The sequence below is a fragment of the Hylaeus anthracinus genome, unplaced genomic scaffold (genome assembly GCF_026225885.1).
Source record: "Hylaeus anthracinus isolate JK02 unplaced genomic scaffold, UHH_iyHylAnth1.0_haploid 11989, whole genome shotgun sequence".
In the NCBI taxonomy this organism is placed as follows: domain Eukaryota; kingdom Metazoa; phylum Arthropoda; class Insecta; order Hymenoptera; family Colletidae; genus Hylaeus; species Hylaeus anthracinus.
The window spans coordinates 1,360,928-1,388,736 of record NW_026534337.1 but is presented as its reverse complement, the minus strand read 5'-3'; the positions used below and the strand labels follow the sequence as shown (position 1 = coordinate 1,388,736).

Sequence of the window (27,809 nt, the reverse complement as noted above, 5' to 3'; positions counted from 1 at the left end):
TATTCGTGTTCTATTTTAGCCAAAAAAATCAAAGTTCCTTATTGGCTTGTAACACTTAAACTATTGAACCGATTGGAAAATAGTGTTAAAAGTAATTGTTGGAAATTCGAGTATGCTACCCAATTGGACGTTTCTAACTCGAGATATGGCCTAAAATGTGAATGTATGTAAGACAAAAATCGAAAAAAAATTCAAAAATCCATAGAAAAAAACCTATCCATAGAACTAGTGTAATTGAATTGTGTTTGAAAAAGCTGCGCGATCTTTTTCCGGTACTTCTTGCTCGTAATAAATACAATTGTACCACCATTTCCTTTTTCGTTTCATCGAGCGAGAGAATGTCTTTACTTGTGTAACGTTATATTATTAAAGTAATCTTACAAAATCTGCCGACATCATGAGAATAACATTGATTAAATGGTTGTAGTTGATGGTAATAAACATGCTGCAGTAACTCCTATTTGTAATTTAATTCCAGCTTTCCTCATTTTTCATCCGGTATTCATTGTTCACGATTCCAGAGTCTTATTCCATTCGTCTCAGAGGTAACACTACCCAGACAAAGGATTTCTTTTTGCGTGTGACGAGCCGTGAAATATTCATTCGATTTGTTGTGATCGCGACGAAAAACTGTTGTTATTATTGTTATTTCTAAGGTGAACCGGTACGTACTTCTATTACGCAGTTAATGGAGATGTCAGGGATGATATATTCTCCGGTTCCAACAAGTAAGGAAAACACAGCTTTGTGTACCAGAGATTGACAAAATTCCGTTCTAATAATAAGAAACGAATAAAACTAACGTAAACCGATTTATTCGCCGATAATTTATTAACTGATTTATTTATTAGTTCATTGAGAAATATTTTATACTGTGGTTTAGTCGTTTATATTTTATTCGTTGTTCGAAAATTGTATATTATCATTTCTTATATTCAAAATTGTTTCCAATTTGTTGGTTTTGTTTCAATGTTTGTATACCATAGTAACGATTTTTGCGGTCATTGTATTCAACAACATCTCAAACCTTGTATTTACTTTTGGGAAATTCTAATTATAAAAGTAATAGAATTAGGATTATCTAAATGTAGTTTATATAAATGACTTTTATTATACTCGTTCTAAATCATCACTGAAGTATTACTAGCACTTACAAATAATACAACAGGAAGATGTGTATTATCCTACCGAATTATATATCTATACATGTATATATATATATATTCATATTAAATAAATTATTCTATGCACATACATACATGAGTATAGATTTTTCCAAGTTATTGTTTCTAAGTGTGAGTGATACTTTAGACAGAATAGAACAGAAAACGTTTGTATAAATAAACTACATTTAAACAATGTTTAATTTATTACTTTTATGATTAGAGTCTGTTACAATAACAAACAATATTCATAAAAGTACCATGTCAACAATACAACTGCAATTACTGGAACAAACTATTTATACATGGAAATGTATAAATAAATAACTTGAAAAGAATATAAAGAATTGGTATTTTTTTATAAAAATTTAGATTAATGCAAAACATAGAAAAAATAATTCAACAACATATGAATATACAAACTTACATAAAACAATACAAATAAAATAGACAGACATGTGGAAAAATGATTAAGATTATACGATACAATATCAACTTTTAATATAACAATAACAATATATAATAATAACAAGTAATTCTATGCTATATGAGGATGAACATGAGATGTTTTCATTATTATTCATTAAAATCTAATTATTGTAACTTTGTTGAATTGTATATTCGTGATCAATTTTTCATTAGTCTACTCTATCATTTAATTGAAAGTGTTTTATACAAGTTCACTTATTGTTAGTCTTGTATGGTTATACTATTTCTCCCATATTTTGCATATAACTAAGATTAGGTATATGTATACTAGTAAAGAGGTCGAAACGTTTAAATAAACTACATTCAAGCAATGCATGCTTTGCTATTCTTGGGATTAGTATTCACAATAAAAATTTGCTAATTATACAGATCAAATTACTACAGAGACTCTTCAAGATCATTATGTAGCATATGCATTTAACGATGCATAGATAATTTTACATCAAAGTAGTATTATTTTAGGTATTTAAAAATTGTTTTTTAAAAGATATAGTTATGTTTAAAAAATCTTAATTCATGTGATATGATTTTGCATTTTTTTAATTTGAACTGTTTTTATTTATTAAAATAATACATATATAAGTGCAAGAAAATATTTGTACATGCACAAATAGAAATACGAATATAGCATATCCCCTTTGGCACTTTCTGAGATATTATAATACCATTCAATACTAAATTCATTTTTGTTAATATTAAAAAGAGGGCCAATAAAATATATCATTTTATTTTGGTAAATTCACTGTTTTAATTTTCTAATCGTACTCTTGAATATTATTTTCAAGAGAAGAAAGTTTAGAAAATATGTCTGAAGAGGCTGTGAAACCAGAAATAGACAGTTTTTTAAATCACGAATTAAAAAATATACCCTAGAGCTATCACCAAAAGTGAATTTAAATTTAATACTAAAAACTTGATAAAAAATTGTTTTAGTATTATTTCAAAAGAATCCTTGTAGTAACCCAATATGAATACATTTATTATTAAATTACCTAATTACCAAAAAAAACAAAAAATGTAAAATATTCTACTATGTTGTGTCGCAATTACCGAGATACATATGTATGTTCTAGTGGCCATGAAAAGGTTAAAGCGCGAATTCATGATTTCAATCGCATTTTCCGTTAATTAACCGGTTCTCTAGTTATCGTTTATTTGTAGCCTTCATTACCTTTATGATCAAATTAGCATTTATCTACTGTTTTGTCGACTTACGGAATATTATAGGTACACAAGTGTTTGTTATCGTTTAATGGGGTATACTAAATACAGCAAAACTAGGAGTTCCTCAAATTGATATATTAATTAAAATTATAATTTTATTTAAATTTGATTAAAATTTGTCGTTGAAACTTATAGAAGCATGCGTTTTTTTATTGAAACTTACATTATTTATGAAATAATAATATTAAAATTAATATTAAGAAATTAATATTAAAATAATATTAAAAATTCCACTGGGAAGGGGCGAGGAAGGGGAAATTTTTTAATTACATAGTTGATTACGACTTCGTAGAAAGAGCGTCTCTCTAGAAAAAGATTCACTTTATGTGCTGTGTTGTATTGAAAATAATTGCTTTGGAAGAACTACTGGATAAGTAGGTAATTAGCTGGGAACTAATTAATTTTCTGTAAATAAATTCTCCAACTTCTCGGATTGCAGGGAGGAACGTGACTTCGAGGTTCGACATAAAGCAATTCCTTCAACGAAGGATACCGATTCTAGCATGGCTACCTCTGTATGGTTGGAGCAAACTTCTCCAGGATATTCTGGCAGGATTGACTGTCGGTTTGACTGCTATACCGCAGGGCATAGCTTACGCAATTGTGGCTGGACTCCCAGCTCAGGTGTGTATTTGTGTTCCGTATAGGTAGAGTTTCTCTTTTCAATTTTCAATAATGAAAATAAAATTGTTTGTTACTTTGGGAGTATAATGGATCATTTTATCGAAAGAAACGTACATTTTTCAGATTTTTCAGAGCGTTCTTTATATAATATGATATGTTTAATTGACATATTTGTTCTGTTTAGGGTGTGAACTTACTATTTTTGGATTCTCTTCAAGAATAAATTCATTGTAAATTAGGTAACTACGCGTATAACTTGATTGGCACCTTGCTTCTAGAGAATAAAACTCGATGTAACTGGACAAAACTACCAAATTGAGTGAAATATACCGCGTTATTTGAAAATTTCTACAATTTTTACTTAATTTGGACAGATTATAAGCTATACAGGGTGTCCCAAAAATGTTATAACACTCATAGCTAAAGCCCGACGTAGGATTTTTTGACATCTTGAAAAATATGAAAGGGGTGGTTCGGGAGGTGATTTGAAACAACTTTGTCCTTAGCGAAAATGTTGTCCGGGGCTTAGTTGAGGAGATATTAACGGAAAACCTCGACCAATCAAAGCGCGCGTATACCGTTGGAGCAGCCGGGGTAGGCGTAAACTGCGCGCTCTGATTGGTCAGTGTTTTCCGTTAATATCTCCTTAACGAAGCCTCAGACAACATTTTCGGGACACCCTGTATAATTAAATTAATAGGGACATAAAGAAATTTTAAATTATGCTCAAACGTGATAAAATCAAGTTGTATAAAAAATGCTACGGGAAATTTGAAAAAAAGTTTTATCATAAAGTTTGCGACAAAGGTTACTTCATTCTATTATTTCATGCATACTTAAGATAAGAAGTCATCACTTCCGACGTTTGAACAGGCATTAGAAGTTATTTTATACTACCACAGTGTCGTGAAAATATCTACTAATGTTTACATTTTGTTTTACAATAATAATCTTTTTTATTAATTATAATTGCTTACAATTACAGTTTTGTACTAATTATTATACAACTACTGTTAACGTTCGTTGTTATTTTTTACTAATCACAAATGTCTCAAACCGTATAAAGAGTAATTCAATTTTATTTTACGTATGTTGATCACTATGTACGTTATTACGTATTTACTTCGTTTTGTAACTGCATTTAGTTTGTATAATTAATAATTTAGTATTATGGGGTATTGTGAATAAGTCAAAGAATTAAAATATCACTATTTTAGTGATGTGCAGTTTCTTTGATTTACTGTATTTTGTATTTGTACTCTGTATTTTTTTCTATTAATTATACATTAGATAAGCAGGATAATTTTTATTAGTAATTGATTTCGCGTTATTTCACATTCGGAAACCGTGAATATGATCAAAGTCCAAAAGACGTATGTAAAATCGTCGAAACTAAAGGAAATATATTTACAATTATATTTTTGTACGACATAAAGTATATACAGGGTGAATCACGAATCGTGATCAGTGGAGATTACTCTGTCATTAGCAGTCCGATCAAAAATGGTTTTATTATATTATTCTATTTTTATTTTTTTATCAAATGTAATATTTTTCGTGAAATTCTGAAATTTGTTCTTAATGTCTTGCCATTTTCATATTTTTCAAGATGTCAAAAAATCCTACGTCGGGCTTTAGCTATGAGTATGTACATAGTTTATGAAAATTTTTGGTTTTTTGATCACGAATATACATAGTTATCACGAAACTATCAACCGATCACTAGTGCTCTGTTTGCAGTGCTCACTTGTTCACTCTATAAAATCGAATAACGCCATGTTAATGAAATTATGGGACCAGTTTTTGTTTATTTACATGCTTAATAAAATATACTGAAAGTTTGAAAACAATTGCATTGTTGTTTCTATAAATATTTATTGAATATATCTTTTTCAAAAGTGGTTTTACAATGCCCTGCTCTCTTAAGACATTTTTCAAAACCAAAGTAAGATGAAGAAGAACAACAATTTTTTACTTAAAATTCATACTTGATTGAATAATAAAAGATGTATGGAAGTTCACTGAACGATGCATTTTTCTGGTTTCGCTGACAATGTACGTTTCTGGAAACCGAGGCAATTGTGTAAATAAATATTCATATTGAACCAAGTGGAAGAGTACAGAAAGGAATAGTACACCGATAACAAATAGAAGAGCTCGGCGGTTGATTTACGTTTAAAATATTCCGAATTCCCGTTAATCCTTTTTGTGGTTACGCAATTGATAAAAATGCGCGGTTACATTGGATCGGCGACAGATATGGGTAAACTTTTTAATTGGCTACGAAATTTCGAATAACAAATAAATATTATACAACAGTTTATTTCTTAACCGTTTAACAAAATTCAGAATTTGGATTACAGAATAAAATATTCTGCAATGAACGAATCAAAGCTCAACTATGTATACAGGGTGTTCAAAAAAAGCATTCAACATTTATATGGTGTATAGGGCACACTGTACTGAGTAAAAAGCACGAGTAAATATAGGTCCAAAGGTCAACCGTTTCTGAGATATAAACATTTTTGTTTGCTAATATCATGATTGACTTACTTGCTTCCATCGCATGCGATGTTTATGTCAGTGTTTATAAATTGCGTTCTGAATGTTCCCATTCAAGTGCCGACAATTTCGTCAATTTCATTTTTTCAATTTCATGTACAGAAATGAGCGGTGGACACGTGGAAAATCTTCTATAAATTTCAAAAACCTAGTAGTAAGTCAATCGTGATACTAGCAAACAAAAATGTTTATATCTCAGAAACGGTTGACCTTTGGACCTATGTTTACTAGCTTTTTTACTTAGTACAGTGTGCCCTATACACCATATAAATATTGAATGCTTTTTTTTGAACACCCTGTATATGTAAATTTGATTGTCTCCTACAGGGTTACAGATACTAGCTTTCCGAAATCCTTCATCTTCAATATTGCGTCATATTTACATTCTTGCATTTTATCTTAACTTTTTTTTTATTAAAGCTATTAAACTCCCTACGGGATTATTAGCAATATGCGCGTAGCTGTGCATATTATCAGTACATATATACATTTACATTTTAATATATGAAATACAATACAATACAACAAAACAATTTCGAAAAAGGGTACAAAAACATGAATGAAGAATAACAATAATATCGAGAATAATAGGCTTATCATTAACTTAACTTACTTTCCTCTATATAACCTATTTTTATTCGACTTAATCTTAATATCACCGCATTAAAACTTAACTATTCAATTAAATAAAAGTCGAAATTGAATTGTTATACATATAGTTGATGAATTGAGTTCTATATACATACATATGTACAATACATAGCTACTTATCAATCAAATAATCGTTGTACAAAGTAATTTTAAATATTAGAAACTAGACGCGTGTACACAACACCAGTACAAACGAAAAATTACGTAAACGGAAATTTCGCAGATTTTAATTATTTATCATTTATCACCAATTTATCATGAATCATCACAATCTTCATAATCTTCACACTCATTACAATCATTACAATCATTCGTCATTAATCCCCAAAATAATTTGTCCATTGAATTCTACTCATTATAATTGAATAGAATAGTTGTTTTTCATTTATACAATACAATAACAGTATTTGCTTTGAATAAAGAAACGTAACATAGATACCGCTATTTAAAGAGGGCTGCATAGAGTCATTATTGGGCTCTTATAGTAATTATCGTCTAAATCGATCAATCGGTATAATAGTTTCGAGTATACAATATATCTACATATACAGGGTGTTCCAAAAATGTTGGAGATCCTTGAAAGGGGTGGTTCAGAAGGTGATCTAAAACAACATTTTCGCTAAGGAAAAAGTTGTTTCAAATCATCCCCAAATCAACCCCAAATCACTCCTTTCAAGGACCTCCAACATTTTCAGCACACTCTGTATTATGAGAATTTACCTCAGAATGTAAAAACTACAGTATCGATAGAAAATCATTACATGGAATTGTAATAGGTAGAGAAGTATTGAAATTAGTGAAAAGTATTGAAAGCGGTACTGTATCTTCAAGATGACACACACAAGACCTCTCGGATCAAATATGATGACTTAAAATGACCATAATCAATAATTATTAAACTGCTGTTTATTATTAAACTGCTGGTTTCATTCGTTGTTTATTATTCGCGCCAAGTTTTGCCCATCTCTGATCGATGATAGTTGGAAAACTGAGTCTCGTTAGGTGAACTTTTGAAAACTTCAGTACGGCCTGTACAGCAGTTTCATGGGATGCTTCGTCTACCTGGTGTTTGGCAGCTGCAAAGACATCACGGTCGGACCTACGGCAATAATGGCTTTATTGTCGCAACAGCACGTTATAAGACTCGGAGATGACATCGCGGTAAGTACACTTCAATGCTTTATCAGTTTGTTTTTTGCCAGGCTTTTCTACCTTGGCGTAACGCCTTTTACTTTACGAAGAAGAAATGAGACACGTGTGCAGAATAAAATGAATAAAATTAATCTTACATTGAATTCTTGCTAATTATCTAACCTCCAAACTATACACGCGGTGTCTCACTTGTAACACATCATTTAATTATTTTTTTAATTGTAATTACTTAAAAGGACAAATTATCATTTTAAATATACATCATAAATACATGTAACAAAAGATTATTTGACAAAAAATAATATTTGCTTCTTTTGTCACCTCAGAGCTTCGATCCTATGGAGTAAATCCTATGGAATATGTGTGAGAGAATTTGGATTCTTAAATATTGCAAAATGGAAGATATTTACTAATAAATTCATAACAATCTTAGAAGAAAATGATTTAAATAATTTCTACTGTGAAAAAAAAATTAGTAATTTTATATAAATTATACAAGCAAATATCAGACAATTGGTTATTATTAAATAAATCATAGAACAATTTATTGTACTAACTGAATTTTTGTTTTTTGATATTGGTGCAGAATGACACTTTCTGGATTAAACAGTTTTAGACATTTTTGAATCAAAGCCATGTTTCGTCTATGCATCTAAACACAATAATATTCAATACTTATAGTTTCATTTGTAGTTAATTCTTAGATGCTTTGTTTTGAGTCAGCTTCAACTTCAGCAAGCTATAGATCCTTATCAAACTCAACAAATCTCCCATATTGTATACTATCAAAATGTTTGAAATTGCTGTTCTTCAATTGTTTAAACCAGCATGTAACACGTTCTGCTATCCAAGGCACCTTTATGAATTGATAAAGCATCAAATGTTTAATATGAAATTTGTTTACACTTTATTCTTCCATTAATAGGTTTTACTTAATCTTCATTGCACTTTAACAATAAGCACACTAAATAAATTAGTTTACAGCCAAAATGTACATTAAATGCCACAATTTTTTTCTTATGTATTTTGGCCTTCTAAACTCGAAAATCGTAAGAAAACATTTTTCTATGGATACGTTTTTTTTATCAGAATTTTTTTTCGATTTTTTTCTGACATACGTTTACATTTTAGGCCATATCTTGAGTTAGAATACAAGAAAAATACAAAAACAGAGTAAAATTGGGATTTTTGTACCTTTACTCATTTGTTCCTAACTCCGGTATTCATCCATGGATTTTCTTCAACAAAAGCTTTTTTCTTCGTAAAAGTGCGATCTATACACAGACAATAAGAAACTGAACATAATTTGACCATTTCTATTTTTCCATGCCGATGCAAGAAATATTCGTGTTCTATTTTAGCCGAAAAAATCAAAGTTCCTTATTGGCTCATAGCACTTAAACTATTGAACTGATTGGAAAATAGTGTGAAAAGTAATTGTTGGAAATTCGATTATCTTTAAAATGGCGTCTTGCGCGACTCAATCGGACGTTTTTAACTCGAGATATGGTCTAAAATGTGAAGGTATGTCTGAAAAAAATCGAGAAAAAAATTCAAAAATTCGTATAAAAAAAACGCATCCATAGAAAAATGTTTTCTTGCGATTTTCGTGTTTAGTAGGCCAAAATACATAAGAAAAAAATTGTGGCATTTAATGTACATTTTTTTTTTATTTTGTAAACTAGTGATATTATTGAATTAGGAATATATATATTGAATTAGAATATGGGCTATGTTAACACATGCAAATTCAAATGGCAATGTTTTTAAAATTTGAAAATAACGACATTACTCACAGGTTCCTCTAACGTAATGTGTTACGATTAATATTGCACATTTTTCAGGTGTTCATGTGTTTCGTATCCGGCTGTGTTATTATGATCATGGGATTGCTCCATTTGGGATTTCTCCTAGAATTCATTAGTATGCCAGTTATCGTCGGATTCACCAACGCGGCTGCAATAATAATCGCAGCCTCTCAGTTTGGTAAGCTTCTTGGTTTAAATGGCCGAAGCGATTCGTTCATCGATGCCATTGTTAAAGTTGTGGATCAGGTTAATGAAATCACACTTTGGGACACAATGCTGGGATTCTGTTCTGTGATCATACTCGTTTGCTTGAAAGTAAGTGTTTCATTTAAACCTTTCAATTAGGAGTATTTATTTAGCTAGTAAGTGGACAATTCGTTTTAGTTCATTTACCTTTCAAAATGTTTAGTTCTCGAGGTACCTTCTTGTTAATCGTACTTTGTCCAATACTGTAAAGAATGTACAGTTAGTACCTCTCATGTTAGAAATTTCTTAACTTCAGATGATCTTAAAATTAGTGTAGATACACGTGGAAAAAAACTTTCTTTTTCAAAATTGTATACAGCTATATTGCACATGTAACATTGAACTTATAAAAAAAAAACATGATTCTACAAATATAGTACACTTTGAACCATTCATCTGTTTCCTTTGAGATTTGTCTCTAAATTTATTGATAACAAAATTGTAAATTGTTAAACTTACTCGGTCCACACAATATAAATTATTATGTTATAAAAATGTACCATCTTTAAGCACTGAAGAGAATTACAAGTTTTAATGATCAAAACGTATCTTAAAAAAAAACATGTTTACGAAATCGTGTAAGCATTTTATTGTAATTTGTTTTCCAAAAGGGTTTCACTCTCCTGTATGATTGAAAGTAAAAATTGTATATTTTTCATGCAATTTGGGGTTAATTAAAAAAATCCTGAAGCTCTTTTTGGAAAACATTTGTAAGTTCAATAGTTTTCGACTCACAGGTATTAAAATATGTACGACACACGTTGGTGCTGTAAAATAATTATTTTAAATAAGAAATAATTTAAAATCAACAATTAGCAATTGTAATTGAGAACAGAGAGTAATAAAATAAAATAACGTACTTATTATAAAATATATTCACCAAGTAAATATATTCATTCACCAAGATTTTACGTTGAACTAAATCCGTTTGTTTGACTGTCAAAAAACAGAATTTGCCTGGGAAGAAGAATGGGACAGCGTTTCAGAAATTTTTGTGGGTAATATCATTGGCGAGGAACGCTGTGGTAGTCATCGTTGGGATAATATTAAGCTATGCATTGTTCTCTTACGGTATTAAGCCTTTCAAAATTACTGGAAATATTACTGAAGGCTTACCGCCCTTTGGTCTACCACCATTCTCTATTGTAACCAAGAACCATACATACAATTTCATGGAATTAGTTAGCGAACTCGGAAGCACCACTATTTCTGTACCACTGATCGCCATCTTGGAGAGCATCGCTATTTCGAAAGCATTCGGTACGTCCTTAAAACTCAACTTGCAGCGTTCAATTAACATTAGAAAGTATAAGACACGATAACAGTTTCGGAAATCGTCTTAATCGAAAAAATGTCAATAATAATGCGACGTTTACTTGCTTAGATTAAATATTTAGGACGAAACACAATTTTTAAAAATATTAATGATAATACTTGGTTATTTGGCTAAAACAATAGTTCACTTAGGATAACAAAAAATATATTTCTGAAACTTTTATCTGTTGGTGATATACGTATGGTTATTTATACGTATAACAATTTTCTTATATTAAATCGTGTTTTAATTTCATAAAATTGTTAATTATTCGAGAACAATCATTATTATCAATAAACTGCAGATTTGATGCATTTATGATACAGGCATATATTACAAATTTAGGCTAAACATAATCAAAAGGGATACACACTTATGCAGACGAATTATTAATATTATCATATTAATCGATAAAATATATTCTACATACGTTATGTGTAAACAAATAATATAATAAATCATCCAGGATAAATTCATCCAGTGAATTGAATTGAGACCCAGTAATATTACCTCTCATATAAAAAAAATATTCTTCATTACACAAAATGTGTTTTTTTAATACATTCATAGCTTTCAAAAGGAATGTATTTCGGGTACTTTTTGATTTCTGAGAGGTTTCGATGTTAATTAGTTTTTTTTATTTTTGGGAGGTCTTGAACTTGATGCTTGCGTTGCACCACTTTTAATTTATTAGGGGGACCAGAAAGTAATGTCGTTTCTTTTACATTAAATTCAAACAAATAAATTTATAATATGTTTTTATTTTTAATCAATTATGTAATTGTCCTCGTTATCAATAACCTTCTGTCATCTAGTGTGCAAGTTTTCAATATTTGATCGATAAAAATTGATTGGTGAGCTGGTAAATAATAAACAAGTATTTGCATTCGCAGAAACGACATTACTTTCTGGTCCCCCTAATAGATAGATAGATATAGTTTTCATTCCAGCTTTTATGCCACGAAATGGACTTGGATTACACTCCACTAAACCATATACACCCTCACTCATATCACCATACTCAATATCTTACATACTAAACTTAAAATTAATAACCCTTAATCTATACTACCGGACAAGCAAACCGGAATGATTTTTCAAATGCTCATAACTATGAGAGTTTTCAACCGATTTCGGTGAAACTTCGTGAGGAATAGTCTTCAAGTGTCTTCTGGGTGTGTGTAAAGTTGCATTGGCGAGGGTTGATGTGAAGGGGTTAATTCACCCCCCTAAAGGGGAGGGTATAAAAAAACGCCTCTTTGAAACAGGCCAGGGATGACGGAAGGGGTTGAAAAAATCAAAAAAACCTTTGGGGCGACACTCCTTGATGCCCACGACAAAATGCACCCCTTGAAATTCCTCTCGGACAAACCCACCCCCCACAACCTTCCACCCCCTTTAAAATCCACAATTTTTGGACGACAGTCTCGATTTTAGACTCGATGCATTCTCTGGACTCCCCTGATCCAGAAAATGCTATCACTCATACCGTGCACCCCATAGGCACTTTTTGAGGGGGTGGAACAGCTCGCAAATTTTCAACCCCCTTCGTAAGGGAGTACTTCCACACATCGGAGGGCGATGAAATTCACCATGTTTGTTCTCGATACGTTGAGGATGAATGCCGAAAAGGTCCCGTTTCGAAAACTGACCCCAGAGCTGAAGGGGGGCAGTGGTAGGGGTGGTCCACCCCCAAGTGTATGGGTTGGAACGTTGTTTCGTTGGGTGGATCACATGTTCAACAGTCCAGGACATCGGGGCGACACAGTTTTGATGTCTTTTTCCCGCGTGAATGGCAATAAAATTCGAAAATGTCGTTCTTTTGTGAAAACCCACCCCCAACTTCAGGCCCATCTGGAGGATGAACGAAGTGGAGCATAGGCCTGCACCCGTACGTGGTCAGCCCACGTTAAATTGGGGTCCGGTCTGGTCTGACCACGTACAGCTCCTTGGTAACGTACCGCTCCGCTTCTGAGTGCCGTCTTCATTTAAAGCGTAATTAAACAAATCTGATTTTTTGGGGGATCCGTTAATAAAGCATTCGCGCGTCCGAATCCACGAATGGCGTTGACATGGGATTACTCGTTCACCCCACAGACGGTTCTGAAGACGGGAGGTGGGTTTTCCAAAAAAACGACATTTTCATATTGTAATGCTATTCACGAGGAGAAAAAACATCAAAACTGTGCCACTCCAATGCCTTGGGCCGTACTACATGTGTTCCACGCAAACAAAACATCGTTCCAACCCTTACACTTGGGGTGGACCACCCCTACCTCTGCCCCTCTCCCTTCAGCTCCGGAATCAGTTTTCGAAACGGGACCTTTTCAGCATTCATCCTTAATGTATCGAGAACAAACATGGTGAATTTCATCGTTCTTTGATGTTTGGAAGTTCTCCCTGTCGAAGGGGGTTGAAAAGTCGCGAGCTGTTTCAACCCCTCAAGGGGTGGCTATGGGTGCACGGCATGAGTGATGGCATTTCCTGGATCAGGGGAGTTCAGAGAATGCATCGAGTCCCAAAATCGGGACTGTCGTCGAAAAATTGTGGATTTTAGTGGGGGTGGGGCGTTGTAAGGGGTGGGATTATCCGAGAGCGATTTCAAGGGGTACGTTTTGTAGGGGGGCATCGAACAGAGTCGCCTCAAAGGTTTTTTTGATTTTTTTACCCCCCCCCCCCCTCCGTCATCCCTGGACCGTTCTGAACTACCGTTTTTCTGCATTACCTCTTTAGGAGGGATGAAATAACCTTTCTCATCAACCCTCGTCAATGCAACTTTGCACACACCCAGAGTACATTTCAAAACTAAATCTCACAAAGTTTCCCGAAGATCGGTTGAAAACTCTTTGAGTTATGACGTTTTAATTGTATAGTGTCCCATTTTTTTTGAAGACCAGTATTTTACATTTTTTACTGCCCGCTCCTTTCCTTTCTCTTCTTCTCAATCTTCCTTACCCACTCTGTTACCCTCTCATCCGCCCTCCCCTCTACCAGCGTTTCCTCTTTTAATTCTCCTCTTTCTAACTCCTGGCAGTCCTCTATGAGGTGTTTCAGCGTCCCTTTTTCCAATTTGCACAAACCGCACTTCCTGTCCTCCTCTTTCAGCCAATATCTGTTTCCCTCTTCTAAATTCCCACACCTTATCCTAGCTATAAGCTTTTGATTATCTCCCTTTCTTGTTTTATTTAAATACTCTGACCGTAGTGCTGTTACAATGTATTTATATCTGCTGTTATATGTTGCCTCTCTTACCTTATTGTATTGCACTTGTTTTTGCATTTGGATATCTCTCTCCCTTACCTCTTTCACTACATCTCTCTCCCCTTCTCTTAACTCCGCGACTTCCGCTTGACTATACCGTTTCTTCTCAGGTAATCCATCCTTTCTTTGATATTTCTTGTTTCCTCCGCCGCTGTCTCCTTTTCCTTCAGGCATTCCTTTAACAGCTCCCTGCCGACTGCATTCCTAATCTTCTCTTCAAATCTTAAAGCTTTTATCCCCGTCCTGATTCTTATTTTCTCCCTTTTTATTTTTTCTAGGATCATGTATTTTGGAGTACAGAAATCCAAACCTAGACATCACCTCACCTTACTTCCTTGATACTTTGTTTGTACCCCTTCCAACTCTGCCTTCTTCCTCCATCCAAAAACCTCCGCCCCATATAGCATCACTCCTAACACCAGACTATCAAACATTAGAAGTCTTCTTCTAAAGTCCCCTTTAAACTTCCGTTCTCCTATTCCCCATACCTGTCTGATTATAACATTCGCCTTCTTTACTCTCTGGTCCCCCTAATAATTGAATTTGTTCTCTTCTAGCAAAAGGAAAGACGGTCGACGCTAATCAAGAAATGTTAGCTTTGGGACTTTGCAACATTTTCGGTAGCTTTGTCCGATCGATGCCTGCCACAGGAAGCTTCACAAGGACCGCCGTGAACAACGCTTCCGGTGTAAAAACACCGATGGGCGGTTTAATTACTGGATGCCTTGTGCTTTTAGCGTGCGGCCTTTTGACCTCGACTTTTGAATTTATCCCCAAAGCAACCCTCGCCGCAGTGATTATCGTAGCCATGTACTACATGTTCGAGCTACGTATTTTCAGCGTACTTTGGAGAACGAAAAGTAAGATCCGATTAGGACACGCTCAACAGCGCGTTATCTCAGTTTCGCTTCCACCTTTTGTATGCGGGTCACCTTTAAAATCTTATACATTTTCATGATGAAATTTTTGACACAATGGCTCCATAATTAGATGGGTGAAATCAGATAGGTAACATTCTTACCTGGGTGTTTTTGAATAATAAATTAAGAGTATTATACTTAAGAGTACTATACTCGCGTATGTACGTATAAAGATAATTGAAGTTGTTTTTATTAGATTTTTCCTTGATATGGCCACATAATTTACAGAATAAAATAAGTACTGCAACGAACATTACATTATGTACATCCAAATCTTTTTCACACGGTAGAAACTCTTCACTTCAGAAATTCGTGTAAAAAAATAAGTTTCCTATACAAAAATTAAGGATACGTTTCATGCAATCCGAAAATTGTATAAGTTGAAATAATAAAGAAATATATATAATTTAAAAATCAATGTCTAGTGCAAAAAAATGCTGAAAACTGTAAAAGTTCTGATATGGATATGAATGGTATGTACATATGCGAATAATTGTATTATGCGATAAAATTTAAAATAGATATGTATATAATTCACAGATAAAAAATTAGTAGCGCAAGCAACAAAATTTGCTAAGTCAAAATAGAGAATAGAAAACTCAAAATTAATAATAGAAATAAAGAAATAATATTTAGGTAGATAATTATTCGTCGCTACTTGATAATAAAGTATTGCAAGTTAATAAACTTAGAGAATTTAATGATTCAATATGTTATGTAAATATCATGTTATCGAATAAAGGAATTCCCCAGTTACAATCACATATCGCAGTGCTGCCTAATTTTTGAAGTGTGGTAAAAACGTGAATTATTTTGATACATTTCTACCAAAACTGCAATTATATTATTAATTTGTATTACTCGCTTGTAGTGACGTACATAATTTTTAGACAACGACTTTGAAATTGATAAGACTTTTCGGACATTCTTTTTAGAACCGTTTAACTTTAAATTCGTGTAAAAAAAGGATGTAAAAAAGAATTGGGTGTACTTTCTAAATGTATAAAATAGGGGTGTCAAGGATGTTCTGTTACGATTTTCACTTGGTAATTGTCTCTGTTTCGCAGAGATCGACCTCGTACCTTTGACGGTGACTTTGCTGAGCTGCTTAGCAATCGGTCCCGAGTATGGTATGATTGCCGGGATCGCGGTAAATCTAATTCTCCTGCTCTATTTCGCGGCTAGGCCCGGATTATTGATCGAGGAACGCGTTGTCGATGGACTGACGATCCTGTTCGTGTCACCAAAACAATCGCTGAGCTATCCAGCCGCGGAATATCTCCGCGAACAAGTGATGTCCTGGCGAGTAAAATTATTATTTTTCATCGTAGTTGGATCGAATTGGGTTGATGGATAAATGTCCGTAGTGTTTTAGTTCAAATCGGAATTTTCCCAAATGAATTGTTTGTTTCTGTTATAATACTTATTACATGCCACTGCGACTATACCTTGTCTTGATACGAGTCATATTAGGTAGACCGAAAAGTAATGTCGTTTCTTTTACATTAAATTCAAACTTTCCAATAAACTTTATCTTTAATTCATTATACATATGTATAATCGCCCTCATTGTCAGCAGCCGTTTGTCACCTAGTGTATAAACTTTCAATGCCAAAAAAATTAATGAGCTGATAAATGATAAATAAGTATTTAAGATGGCAAAAACGACATTACTTTCCAGTCCATTTAATACATCCCCTATAAGGAATACTTGAGAGCTGTATCCCGCATTGGATCGGTATTACGCGGTAAGAATCAATATTATACCATCAAACATGTGTGAGATCTGTGGATTATTACAAAATCGAATTCATCAAAATATACAGGGTGCTTAAAAAATGTTGGAGGTCCTTGAAAAGGGTCGTTCGGGAGGTGATTTGAAACAACTTTTTCCTTAGCAAAAATGTTGTCCGAGGCTTCGTTGAGGAGATATTAACGGAAAACACTGACTAATTAGAGCGCGAGTATGCTGGTAGACCGCCAGCGGTCGGGGTTTTTCGTTAATATCTCCTCAACGAAGCCTCGGACAACATTTTCGCTTAGGAAAAAGTTGTTTCAAATTACCTCCCGAACTACCCGTTTCAAGGAGTTACAACATTTTTGGGACACCCTGTTCTACGTAGAATGCTATTCCTACAGAAGATGTACCCCTCAACTATTATTCATAAATACTACCTGATCCTTTTCACGATAGTGTGATCACCACTGGTACCATTGCACTAAAAACAATTTTGTTGTGACAATATTTACTTGAACTAAAACGCTACGGACTTAGTCCTCGACTTAATCCTCCTAAATAATTTCGACTATGAGCCGACTTTCTCCGGGTCGTTCGTTTTATTTAACCTGTAACGCGACATTATTGTTCCTTAGGTGTGACGGTAGAGCAGAAACTATTCCCGTGGTAGTGGAAGGTCGTCACGTGCATCGAATCGATGCAACGGTCGCCAAGAACCTTGCTCTTCTGCTGGCGGACCTACAAGCGAGAGATCAGACGCTCGTCTTTTGGAATTGGTGCGAGGAAACCAAGAGGACTATGATAAGATACGACGCGTCCCTGGCGATGTCCTTCAGAACTTCCGGAAGCATAGCTCAAATATTTTCAGGTAGAATCGCGTCACCTCGCGTACCACGCGAGTGAAATTCTGAATCTAATGAATGTGCGGGACACTTTCCTTGGAATTTTGGAATGCGCCCAAGCGAGCACGGCTGAAGCGCTCTTTCATCGAAAATCGCGTGCAACGAAGCCACGTAAATGCTGGAAATAATTTATTTAAACGGTAAAAAGTCTGGCACGAATTAGTTCTTTGTCAAACGCGTCTTCGATTCATGTTTCGGTACACTAGGATAGTTTCCGTGATCTTGTCTCGAGATAAGAATATAGAAAAAATTAATGAATATTGTTTTTCGAAGTTTCGGCAGGTAGAAGAAATTTTACAGGCTGTATTCCTGACTGTTAACACATGAGAGAATTTTTGCTGATAATACGCCACTTTGTCTACAAGAAAAGAAACCGGTATATTTTCCAAGAAACATTCTGCCAATTAAAATTAAAATGAAATTCTCAAAAAAGGTGTAAAGTGTGTCCTAAAATAAAAAAACAAACCAAAGAGAAACTACCTACATTATCTTGTTGCATTACATATTTCATATTGTTTTGAAGCACATCATTCTAAAAAAATGATTAATAAACGGAATTATTATACAGGGTGTCCCAAAAATGTTGGAGTTCCTTGAAAGGGGTGGTTCGGGAGGTGATTTGAAACAACTTTTTCCTTTGCGAAAATGTCGGATGGGGCTTCGTTAAGTAGATATTAACGGAAAACACTGACCAATCAGAGCGCGCATATACCGTTGGAGCGGCCGCAGTAGCGAAGGCTACGCGCTAGACGGCCGCGTCAAGGTCCTTCGATGTACGTCGAGTCACTTGTTCACGGACGAGCACGGCCACCTAGCGCATAGCCTTCGCTACCACGGTCGCTCCAACGGTATGCGCGCGCTCTGATTGGTCGGGTTTTTTGTTAATATCTGCTTAACGAAGCCCCGCAAAGGAAAAAGTTGTTTCAAATCACCTCCTGAACCACCCCTTTCAAGGAACTCCAACATTTTTGGGACACCCTGTATACAGAGTTGGTTATCGTAACGGTCCGCACGATTTTTCAGCCGTTTTCGATAATTTTATGAAAAAATATTGAAAAGAAAAGAAGAAAAGTAACAAATTTTAATGTAAAATATTTAAATGCCATTGTGTGATTTTAATTTTATAACGTTGTACCTAGTAACATGACAAATTCCACGACCTATTATAGTATGATGTTGAAGTTTCTTTCTTTTGGAAAATATGCGATCAATCGAAGGAAATGCTATTGTGGAAAATTATTTTATTCGCAAACTAGTTAAGTATAAATATGAAACGAATGTCATATTTACATCACTCTTTTGCTTAATAAGGTTAATGAAACTTACACACATAAGATCATATTTTATTTTAACCTTTTCGCGCCCGCATTCTCGGGAGCCTACCGTTCCTCACAGCCCGCTTGTTCACCAACCAGCTGTCCTCTCAATACCGCATTAATTTACGCTTCCCGTCGCTTCTTGCTATTGTTCATCCGAGATTGTTCCCTTGTGTTCATGCATATATATACCAATATCACTGTTGGAAAGGAGGAATTAGAAGCAATGACACACTGAATAAGCGCCAGTCCCAAAACGGCTATTATCGGCGGCGGGCAGCTACGGAAAGAACAAGCAGTCCGATATTTATCGTTCGCGGGTGTCTACGGAAAGTACACAAGCCCGATGTATCACGTTGGTGGGCAGCAAAAGGTTAACAATTGTTCAAACTGTTTGTCACGTTTAGCAATAAAACTAAATATAACTAACAGTTATAACAGTGTAATAAAACTATTACACTGGCTGAATTTATAACTCTGCATGCTCTACATACTCTTTCTTTGAGATTTGTAATAATCGAAATCGCAGTTTGATAAAGAATAGACTTTTGTCAGTTTGTTAAACAATAGATGATGTCCCCATAAGAAAAAATCTTAAAGAAATAAATTCCTGGAACGGGTAGACCAGAGAATCGGTCCATTGTGCTGATAATACGCTCTCCAAATGTTATAATGAGGTAATTTAACATTCGTTTTATATTTATGCTTACTTTGTGTGCGAATAAAATAATATCGATTGGTTTCATATTTCTCAATTGAAGGATACTAGGTCATACAATAGGTCGTTGAATTCATTTTTATATCAGCTACAACCTTATGTAGTCAAAATTGTATAGAACTATTTAAAAATATCAAAGTGCCTTTTACTTTTTATGGAGGAAAGGTTCGTTTGAAAATTTTTTACACTAAAATTTGTACCCAACGGAATATTAATTGAAAGCGTTGCAATGAATTACTAAAGTATCTCTGTTATTTTTAATGATACAAAAATATATCTCAAAAGAAAAATGTTTGGTTTAGAGGTGAACATGCTATGACAATCAAAAAGATTATCTCAAGGTTATATTTTCTGAAATTTCAAGGTTATGAATATTTTTTTAAAACATGTATAATATGTTGACCTTCAGTTATACATATTTGAATTCGTCTTCTAATCAACTGCAATAATACAATAAAGAAAATACCTCATCTGATTTAATACATTTGCTCTAGAGATGCAATCCATAATATAATCAAGCCCATGACTTCTTTATACAGGGTGTTAATTAATATGTAGGCATTTTTTTTTATAGTCAATTAGTCATACCATTACATATCAAAAAGTCCTTTACTATTTTGTGATCTGAGACTTTGTTATCAAGATATAAGCAGTTGAAATTTACAGGTGTGACTTCCGGTGCACGCTATCAGCTGTTCGCGCGTCACACAATAGAACTACACATTGATGCACAGTGACTTGCTTGAAAATGACCTAGGAGTTTACAATTAAATTTAGGTTAGTTAGTGCGAGCTCACTGGCTCAACCTGTGCTAACTAGATGCTAATGACTTCGTACTGGCGGGTCTATAATTTATTCTAGACTCCCAGGAACAATTGATGGGGACTAAAACAGCACGTACCGGAAGTCACACCTGTAAATTTCATCTGCTTATATATTGATAACGAAGCTTGATCGCAAAATGGTAAAAAACTTTTCGATTTGTATTGATGTGAAGACTTGACTCTCAGAAAAGGTCTAATATATTTATAAACATCTTGTATATAAAGATAGGTAGTTAAGTAGTTAATTTTATTCCTGATTTTATACCTGATCATGGCATTCACGGTCCTACAGTAGATCGTAGGTCAAAGGTTTAATTAATGCTGTGTAAAAGAAGTGGAAAGTGTTTCCAAAAACCTGTCAGTAACAAAGCAATCAATTCGAAATTTGTTTCTCTGTCGTATCATTCCAGAGTATTATCAGCTGTAATAGACTACCTGGGAATAATAATTTTTGTAATAGTTAATATATTGTAATATATTGTATTATTGTACATATTAATATATCGTAACATTTACATTTCTTGGTTTTCTACTATTTTAGATAATATGACAATTTACTGCTTAATAAATACTTATATTTCAAATAAATAAAAGTTATTCATTCAAGGATGGATAATAAGCTATAAATAATTTAGAAATTTATGAGGTATCAGGATTTGTGAGACATCAGGAAAGTGGTTTGATTGCGTGAAAATGGATATCGTTTTGACTGTTTTAGATAATCATTTAAAAGTTTTTTAAAAATAATGAAAAACCAAAAGGAAGAAAGTATGTTGAACTAATTATTGAAATAAAGCGTCAGATTCGTGTAAGTCAAACCAAGAATTTTATTTAGTACCAGTTGTAAAGTGTGCCAATATTTGGTACGAGTCTAAACAAAACTGCCATAAACCTTGCCAATGTTTATGGAAAAAGAATACATAGAAATAAATATTTATATAAGTACACAATCTATTGAACATAGTATTTTATACTAAGATATTAAGAATTGAACTCATTAAATATAACGTGCTTATATAATTTATAAAATGCAGAACCGAGAGAGTGACTGTGATCCTATTTTGTATAATCGCTTTATGATTATATGTTGCTTCTTACAATTAGGCATCGTCATTACTGTGTCTTGTTAAGCCACTTCAATTCCACTATTAATCTCATATCTTTAAGTATCATTACTTATACCAGCGTTTCCCAACTTAAATATATTCGATTTGTAAACATACTATGTTCCGTTAAAAACCAGAATTAGAAACTACAAATTAAATTAAAATAAACTGATTCTATGTATTTATAACGGTCGTCACTTTCGGAATATAATAAATAAAAAAATGTTTTCGTTTATTAGTAATGTGAAATTCACTTTTTCTATCACGTTACTTTACAACAGCTAATAACATCGACATAGGTATATAAGGCTTGAAGTTACATCTAACATGAAGATTCGACTCTCTAGTATTACACTTAATATTAAACAAATTTGTAATTCTAATAAAAAAAAAAATACAAATTCGATTAAAATAACGTATATTATTTTCTTCTCAAAATAATAATTTGTGGGATACAATCGCATATATATAATTTTTCTAATATAGAATACACTTTTAAATTTTAACTGAATTTTTAGTTTGAATATCAATGTTTTTATTTGTATTTTTTTTATTTAATGCAATAGCTTTATTGTGTTTTACTTTATATTTCAAATGCCAAATAATTATAAAAGAGTGCAAATGTTCTGTGACTAGAAAAGTTTGAGAAACACTGGGGTGTAGACGTAATAAGCGACATATTCAAAGTCAGAAACGTGTCACAAGAACGTGTGACTCTATCGTTGCGCGTTGGAAGATTGAAACTATGTTATTACCTAACATTATACTCGTCTTTCATTGTCACAGATACTTAAAAAAATCAATGGATTACATAAGGTACAATAGACAACCAGATATTATGTTATTTAAAAAGTGATTGATTTCTTTTGTGAATACACTATTTGTCACGTCAAGCTAGTGGTTATGGAAATATAATATGTATAACGTATATCTACATCATATATACTTCAACAATTTTGATAATAATATTAGTTTATCTATATTCTAAATATATCCTTCTTTAAATGATTTGGAATATTGCCTTTGGTATGGTTTTTTATTATAACATAAACATAACGTAACATGTTTTTGAAAAATTTTCTTAATAGCCAATTTAACGTTACCTGTATCTTGCATTATTTAGATACAAAAATTGTTTAAATAAAAAATCGAATAAAGATACTGTATGAAGGTAACTGAAATTATTTTTATTCGTTAAATAACAGATACAAATATTCATTCGAAGTTTTATTCGTCAAATAAAGATAATTCAAATTGTTTGCATTGGACAATAATGTCAATAAATATTTCATACTTCTAGTTAATGGTGAATAAATAAGGTATGTTTAAGATTTTTAATCTTTATTGATTGATGAATTGCAGTTCACTAAAACTCGTTGCTCAAATATGAAAGTTATCCGACGGATGAAATATTTCAAATAAAAAAGTATTTTTATTCATCGCATAAATTTACCTCGATTAAATATATAGATAAATATATAGATAAAGTATAAAAAATATAAAGATAAAGATAAGTATATTTATTCGACAAACAATAAATACAAATTTTTTATCTTCTTTTCAATATTTAAAATTTTTATTTAGATAGAAATTTTGCACATATCTGCTGAAAAGTGCCTCCCTCTCTATTCCGATCAAACTGCAGGTTTGTAGACTGACAAAAAATAAGGGAAACGTATTTTTTAAACTACGGTAACTCAAGTTTGAGGAATGAACTACCCACCAAAGTTTCACTGCTTAAACTCGAGTTATCGCCACTAAAAAACCACATCCCTTATTTTTTGCCGTTCGAGATTAACAAAGTTTCATTTTCGTGGAAGGGAGGGAGGCCTTCGGATATTCCTTGTTAGCGTGAATAATTGAGATTGATTTGTAATCCCGAGTAATTCGTCTTTTATGTAGAATTTAAATTAGGTACTTTTGTAGTATCCCATATTAGTTAATTGAGATGCGTCCGTGTGAAAAAATTTGTTCGTATGATAAAGAAAGGAAAATTGAAATATTATGAAACACAATATTTTTTAAATATACTATGTACAATTGCGTGGCAAACTTATTTTTCCGTTGTTGTCCTTATGTAGAGAGAAACTTTATTGTTTTTTTAATATTAATTATTATTCATAGAATACAATTTCATAAATAGTGAGTAGTTATCTGATTGAAAAGTGTATCGAAAATTTTTAATCTGTAAGGTCATAAATACGTTCATACATATGTGGAAAGTTAAAAAATTGTTTATTATAATACTTTTATCATTTGCACATAGCAGAGCAAACCGTCTCTTATTATCTACAAAATGTCCAAAATTGACAAACTAGTTTCTTTTCACTGTTAAACACGATCGTTCAATATCTTCAATTTTTGAAAATAAAAATTGATATTTACAATCAGGCATACCTAAACAAAAATGTACAAGAGAAGTTATTTATTCTATGATCGTTTATTGCTTGTCAGCGATTAGAAATTTAAGAATATCGAATCTGCGAGTCTCATATTATTCGATTAGCATTCAGAAACTCTAAATAAACAAATATAATTAGTTAGCTACTTCAAAGGAACAAAAAAACTGATTTTTGAAACAATTTTATGAAATACTATTAGAGTAAGTGTGAAAAATATTGAATTTTGCACGAAATGTTCATAATTCAGTTATCTAGAGATGTCTCTGTAGTTGTAACCATCGCAACCTTCTCTACTTTTAATTTTTACCTTTTACAACATGGCCTTCAAAGTAAACATAATTTTCCTTTGGCTCTTTTACAATTTCCAGTTTATAATGATTTAATGATTTTTCGAAGGATAAATACTATTTTGATACGAAACTTGCATGTGTTTATTTCTGCGTTTGCTAACACGTTATGGACTGAGGATCATAAACGAAAATAATGATGGAGATAACTTTGACTAAACTGAAAGTGGCAAAGTCGATTCACGAAAATGATCAAACACGAAAGTTTAAATCGAAAGTGCTACTTATTCGAACGCTCCCCTTTCTCAAGCACATAATGTATATAAATTATTATTTAAAAACAAATTGTCGAATTGACAGCTTTACCTTAACCTCTTGAGGGATATTGACACATATACGTACATTTGCTTCTGTATAACATTTACCGTTATTTACGATCATAAGATCCTAATTTTAGAATTAAAAAATATACAATATTTAGGTGGGACAGTATATTTGTACGTTAAAATAAAAAAAAATTGCTTTGATTTGCGTATGTTTGATTAAAGCAAAAACAATTTTTTTGAATTTGTCCATTAACCCTTTGACTGCGGAGGACGTATATATACGCCCTCGAGAGATAAGCTCCGAGAAATGTTTGTATTCGTTAAATCGATTTAAAAAAAATATCAGCTTATAGGGGACGATGAGAAGAAACTTTTTTATATTTACAGTTTATTCATAGGATGCTTAGTTTGGGAAATAAAAATTGAAAAGTTAAAAGTTCGTTGGAAAAATTGAATTTCAGGAAAAAGGTCTTCTAAGATTTTTAATTCTTATCTCTGAAACTAAACGTCCTATGAACAAACTATAAATATATAAAAGTTTCATCTTATCATCCTCTATGAGGTAATATTTTTTAATATATAGACGAATAAATAATTGTCATCTAACCACGCTTTCATTTTCACTATTTCAAATGTAATCGAATTCATAGAAAAATGGTCTCCTACGTTCTTAATTTCTATTTTAGAGACTAAACGTCTTATGAATAAACTAGTTATAAAAAAGTTCCGTCTTATCATTTCCTATAAACTGATACTTTTTTTAAATTCAGACCTCCACGTCACTTGGAATTTCTAGCAAAGATCGTCCCGCAATGAAAGGATTAAGAGGTGAATGATCTAAGTTTGCGACAATCAGCTGCAAAATCTTTTTATTTTTTCCGGTCGTGAATATATTGGAGAAGTTTGACTTTGATTCAAGTTTGATCTTTATCCCTGCTTTTTCAACAGAAAGAATTTGCCAATTATTAAACTTGTATACTGTCAAAGTTTCATTGAATGAACGGTTCTATGTGCATGGAGACAATAATATCAAGAAAATGCGCCCTTCTTTCGAGCCCATAGTGTATCATTTCACAATGTGTTAAACATCACATTTTAACAAACTTGATATTTCAATATAAATTTTCAAATTTGTATTTTCGCCTCAGTGATATTTTACGGCAATTGACTAAACAGTATCTTTATTTTTTTCCAACATGAACGTGTTGAAGAAATTTGACTTCGGTTTAAGTTTGATCTTTTTGCTTCTTCAACATACAGTGGGTGTAGAATGTATTCGTACACCGATCAAGTTCCTAAACAACTTTTGTGTGAAATTGTAGTTTCTCCACTTCTTTTTTTATAATCAATGGTACTTCACATATTCTCGGAAGTCTCTACGATAGATATAGTCCAAACAACATTTACTAGTCAATATAATTTGTGATGTTAACAAAAAAATTCGAAAAGTGGTTAAAAGTGTAGAAGCAATAAGTATTTGTACGATTCTTATGCCATTCTTATGCCATTTACAGCAGAGTTTGTAATGTAAACACATTAGTTTATTGCTTTGTACGAATTAGAAAATATCAAATATCCAGTAAAATACTTTTAAAAAAGGCTCTAATAGAAGAATGGAACAAGATACCACTTCAAATAACTAATAATTTTGTTAATTTAATGCTTAGAAGAGTTGCAATAATTATAAAATCAAAAGGAAATCCCACGAAGGAAGTGTTATTTTATTATAAATTAATGTAAATTTCTTTTCTTTTATAGAAGTTTTAAAAATTAAACAGTTGTGCGATACTTATTGCTTGAATATTTCTATCGATCAATGGTTTTTTTCTTGTTAATTTCGCAATTTACATAAATAGCTATTTTGTTGTAATCTATCTATTCTAGAGATTTCCGAGAATATGTAGAATGTCATTGTTTATCAAAAATAAGTTAATAAATTACAATTTTACATAGTTTTTTTGGAAATTGATCAGTGTACGAATACTTTCTACACCCACTGTAAAGAATTTGCCAATTACACTAGTTTACAAAATAAAAAAAAAATGTACATTCAATGCCACAATTTTTTTCTTATGTATTTTGGCCTACTAAACTCGAAAATCGCAAAAAATTTTCTATGGACAGGTTTTTTTTTATATGAATTTTTGAATTTTTTTTCGATGTTTTTCTGACATACGTTCACATTTTAGGCCATATCTTGAGTTAAAAACGTCCGATTGGGTCGCATAATCGAATTTCCAACAATTGCTTTTAACATTATTTTCCAATCGGTTCAATAGCTTAAGTGTTACGAGCCAATATACAGGGTGTCCTAAAAATGTTGGAGTTCCTTGAAAGGGGTGGTTCGGGAGGTGATTTGAAACAACTTTTTCCTTTGCGGGGCTTCGTTAAGCAGATATTAACAAAAACTCCTGATCAATCAGAGCGCGCGCATACCGTTGGAGCGGCCGTGGTAGCGAAGGCTATGCGCTAGGCGGTCGCGCTCGTACGCGAACAAGTGACTCAACGTGCATCGAAGGAAATTGACGCGGCCGCCTAGCGCATAGCTTTCGCTAGCACGCCTGCTCCAACGGTATGTGCGCGCTCTGATTGGTCGGGGTTTTTTGTTAATATCTGCTTAACGAAGCCCCATCCGACATTATCGCAAAGGAAAAAGTTGTTTCAAATCACCTCCCGAACCACCCCTTTCAAGGAACTCCAACATTTTTAGGACACCCTGTATATGATAAACTTTGATTTTTTTGGCTAAAATAGAACACGAATATTTCTTGCATC

The 27,809-nt window shown here is 32.7% G+C and overlaps 1 protein-coding gene across 3 annotated transcripts in view; it reads left to right on the top strand.

The window, feature by feature from the left end:
- The window catches only part of LOC128888028 (sodium-independent sulfate anion transporter-like), a 43,055-nt gene extending 24,163 nt beyond the window's left edge, over nt 1-18,892 (top strand). For 2 of the 3 annotated variants that reach the window (XM_054144622.1, XM_054144624.1), the window contains exons 2-8: nt 3,316-3,500; nt 7,737-7,874; nt 9,710-9,988; nt 10,870-11,179; nt 15,053-15,355; nt 16,483-16,717; nt 17,789-18,892. In XM_054144622.1, the coding sequence (XP_054000597.1) occupies nt 3,316-3,500; nt 7,737-7,874; nt 9,710-9,988; nt 10,870-11,179; nt 15,053-15,355; nt 16,483-16,717; nt 17,789-18,056 (1,718 nt within the window). In that variant the 3' untranslated portion in view covers nt 18,057-18,892. Of the gene's footprint in view, nt 1-590; nt 729-3,315; nt 3,501-7,736; nt 7,875-9,709; nt 9,989-10,869; nt 11,180-15,052; nt 15,356-16,482; nt 16,718-17,788 lie in introns of those variants that run through there. The other variant, XM_054144623.1, reaches the window with a different exon arrangement.
- The last annotated feature ends 8,917 nt before the right edge of the window (nt 18,893-27,809 follow it).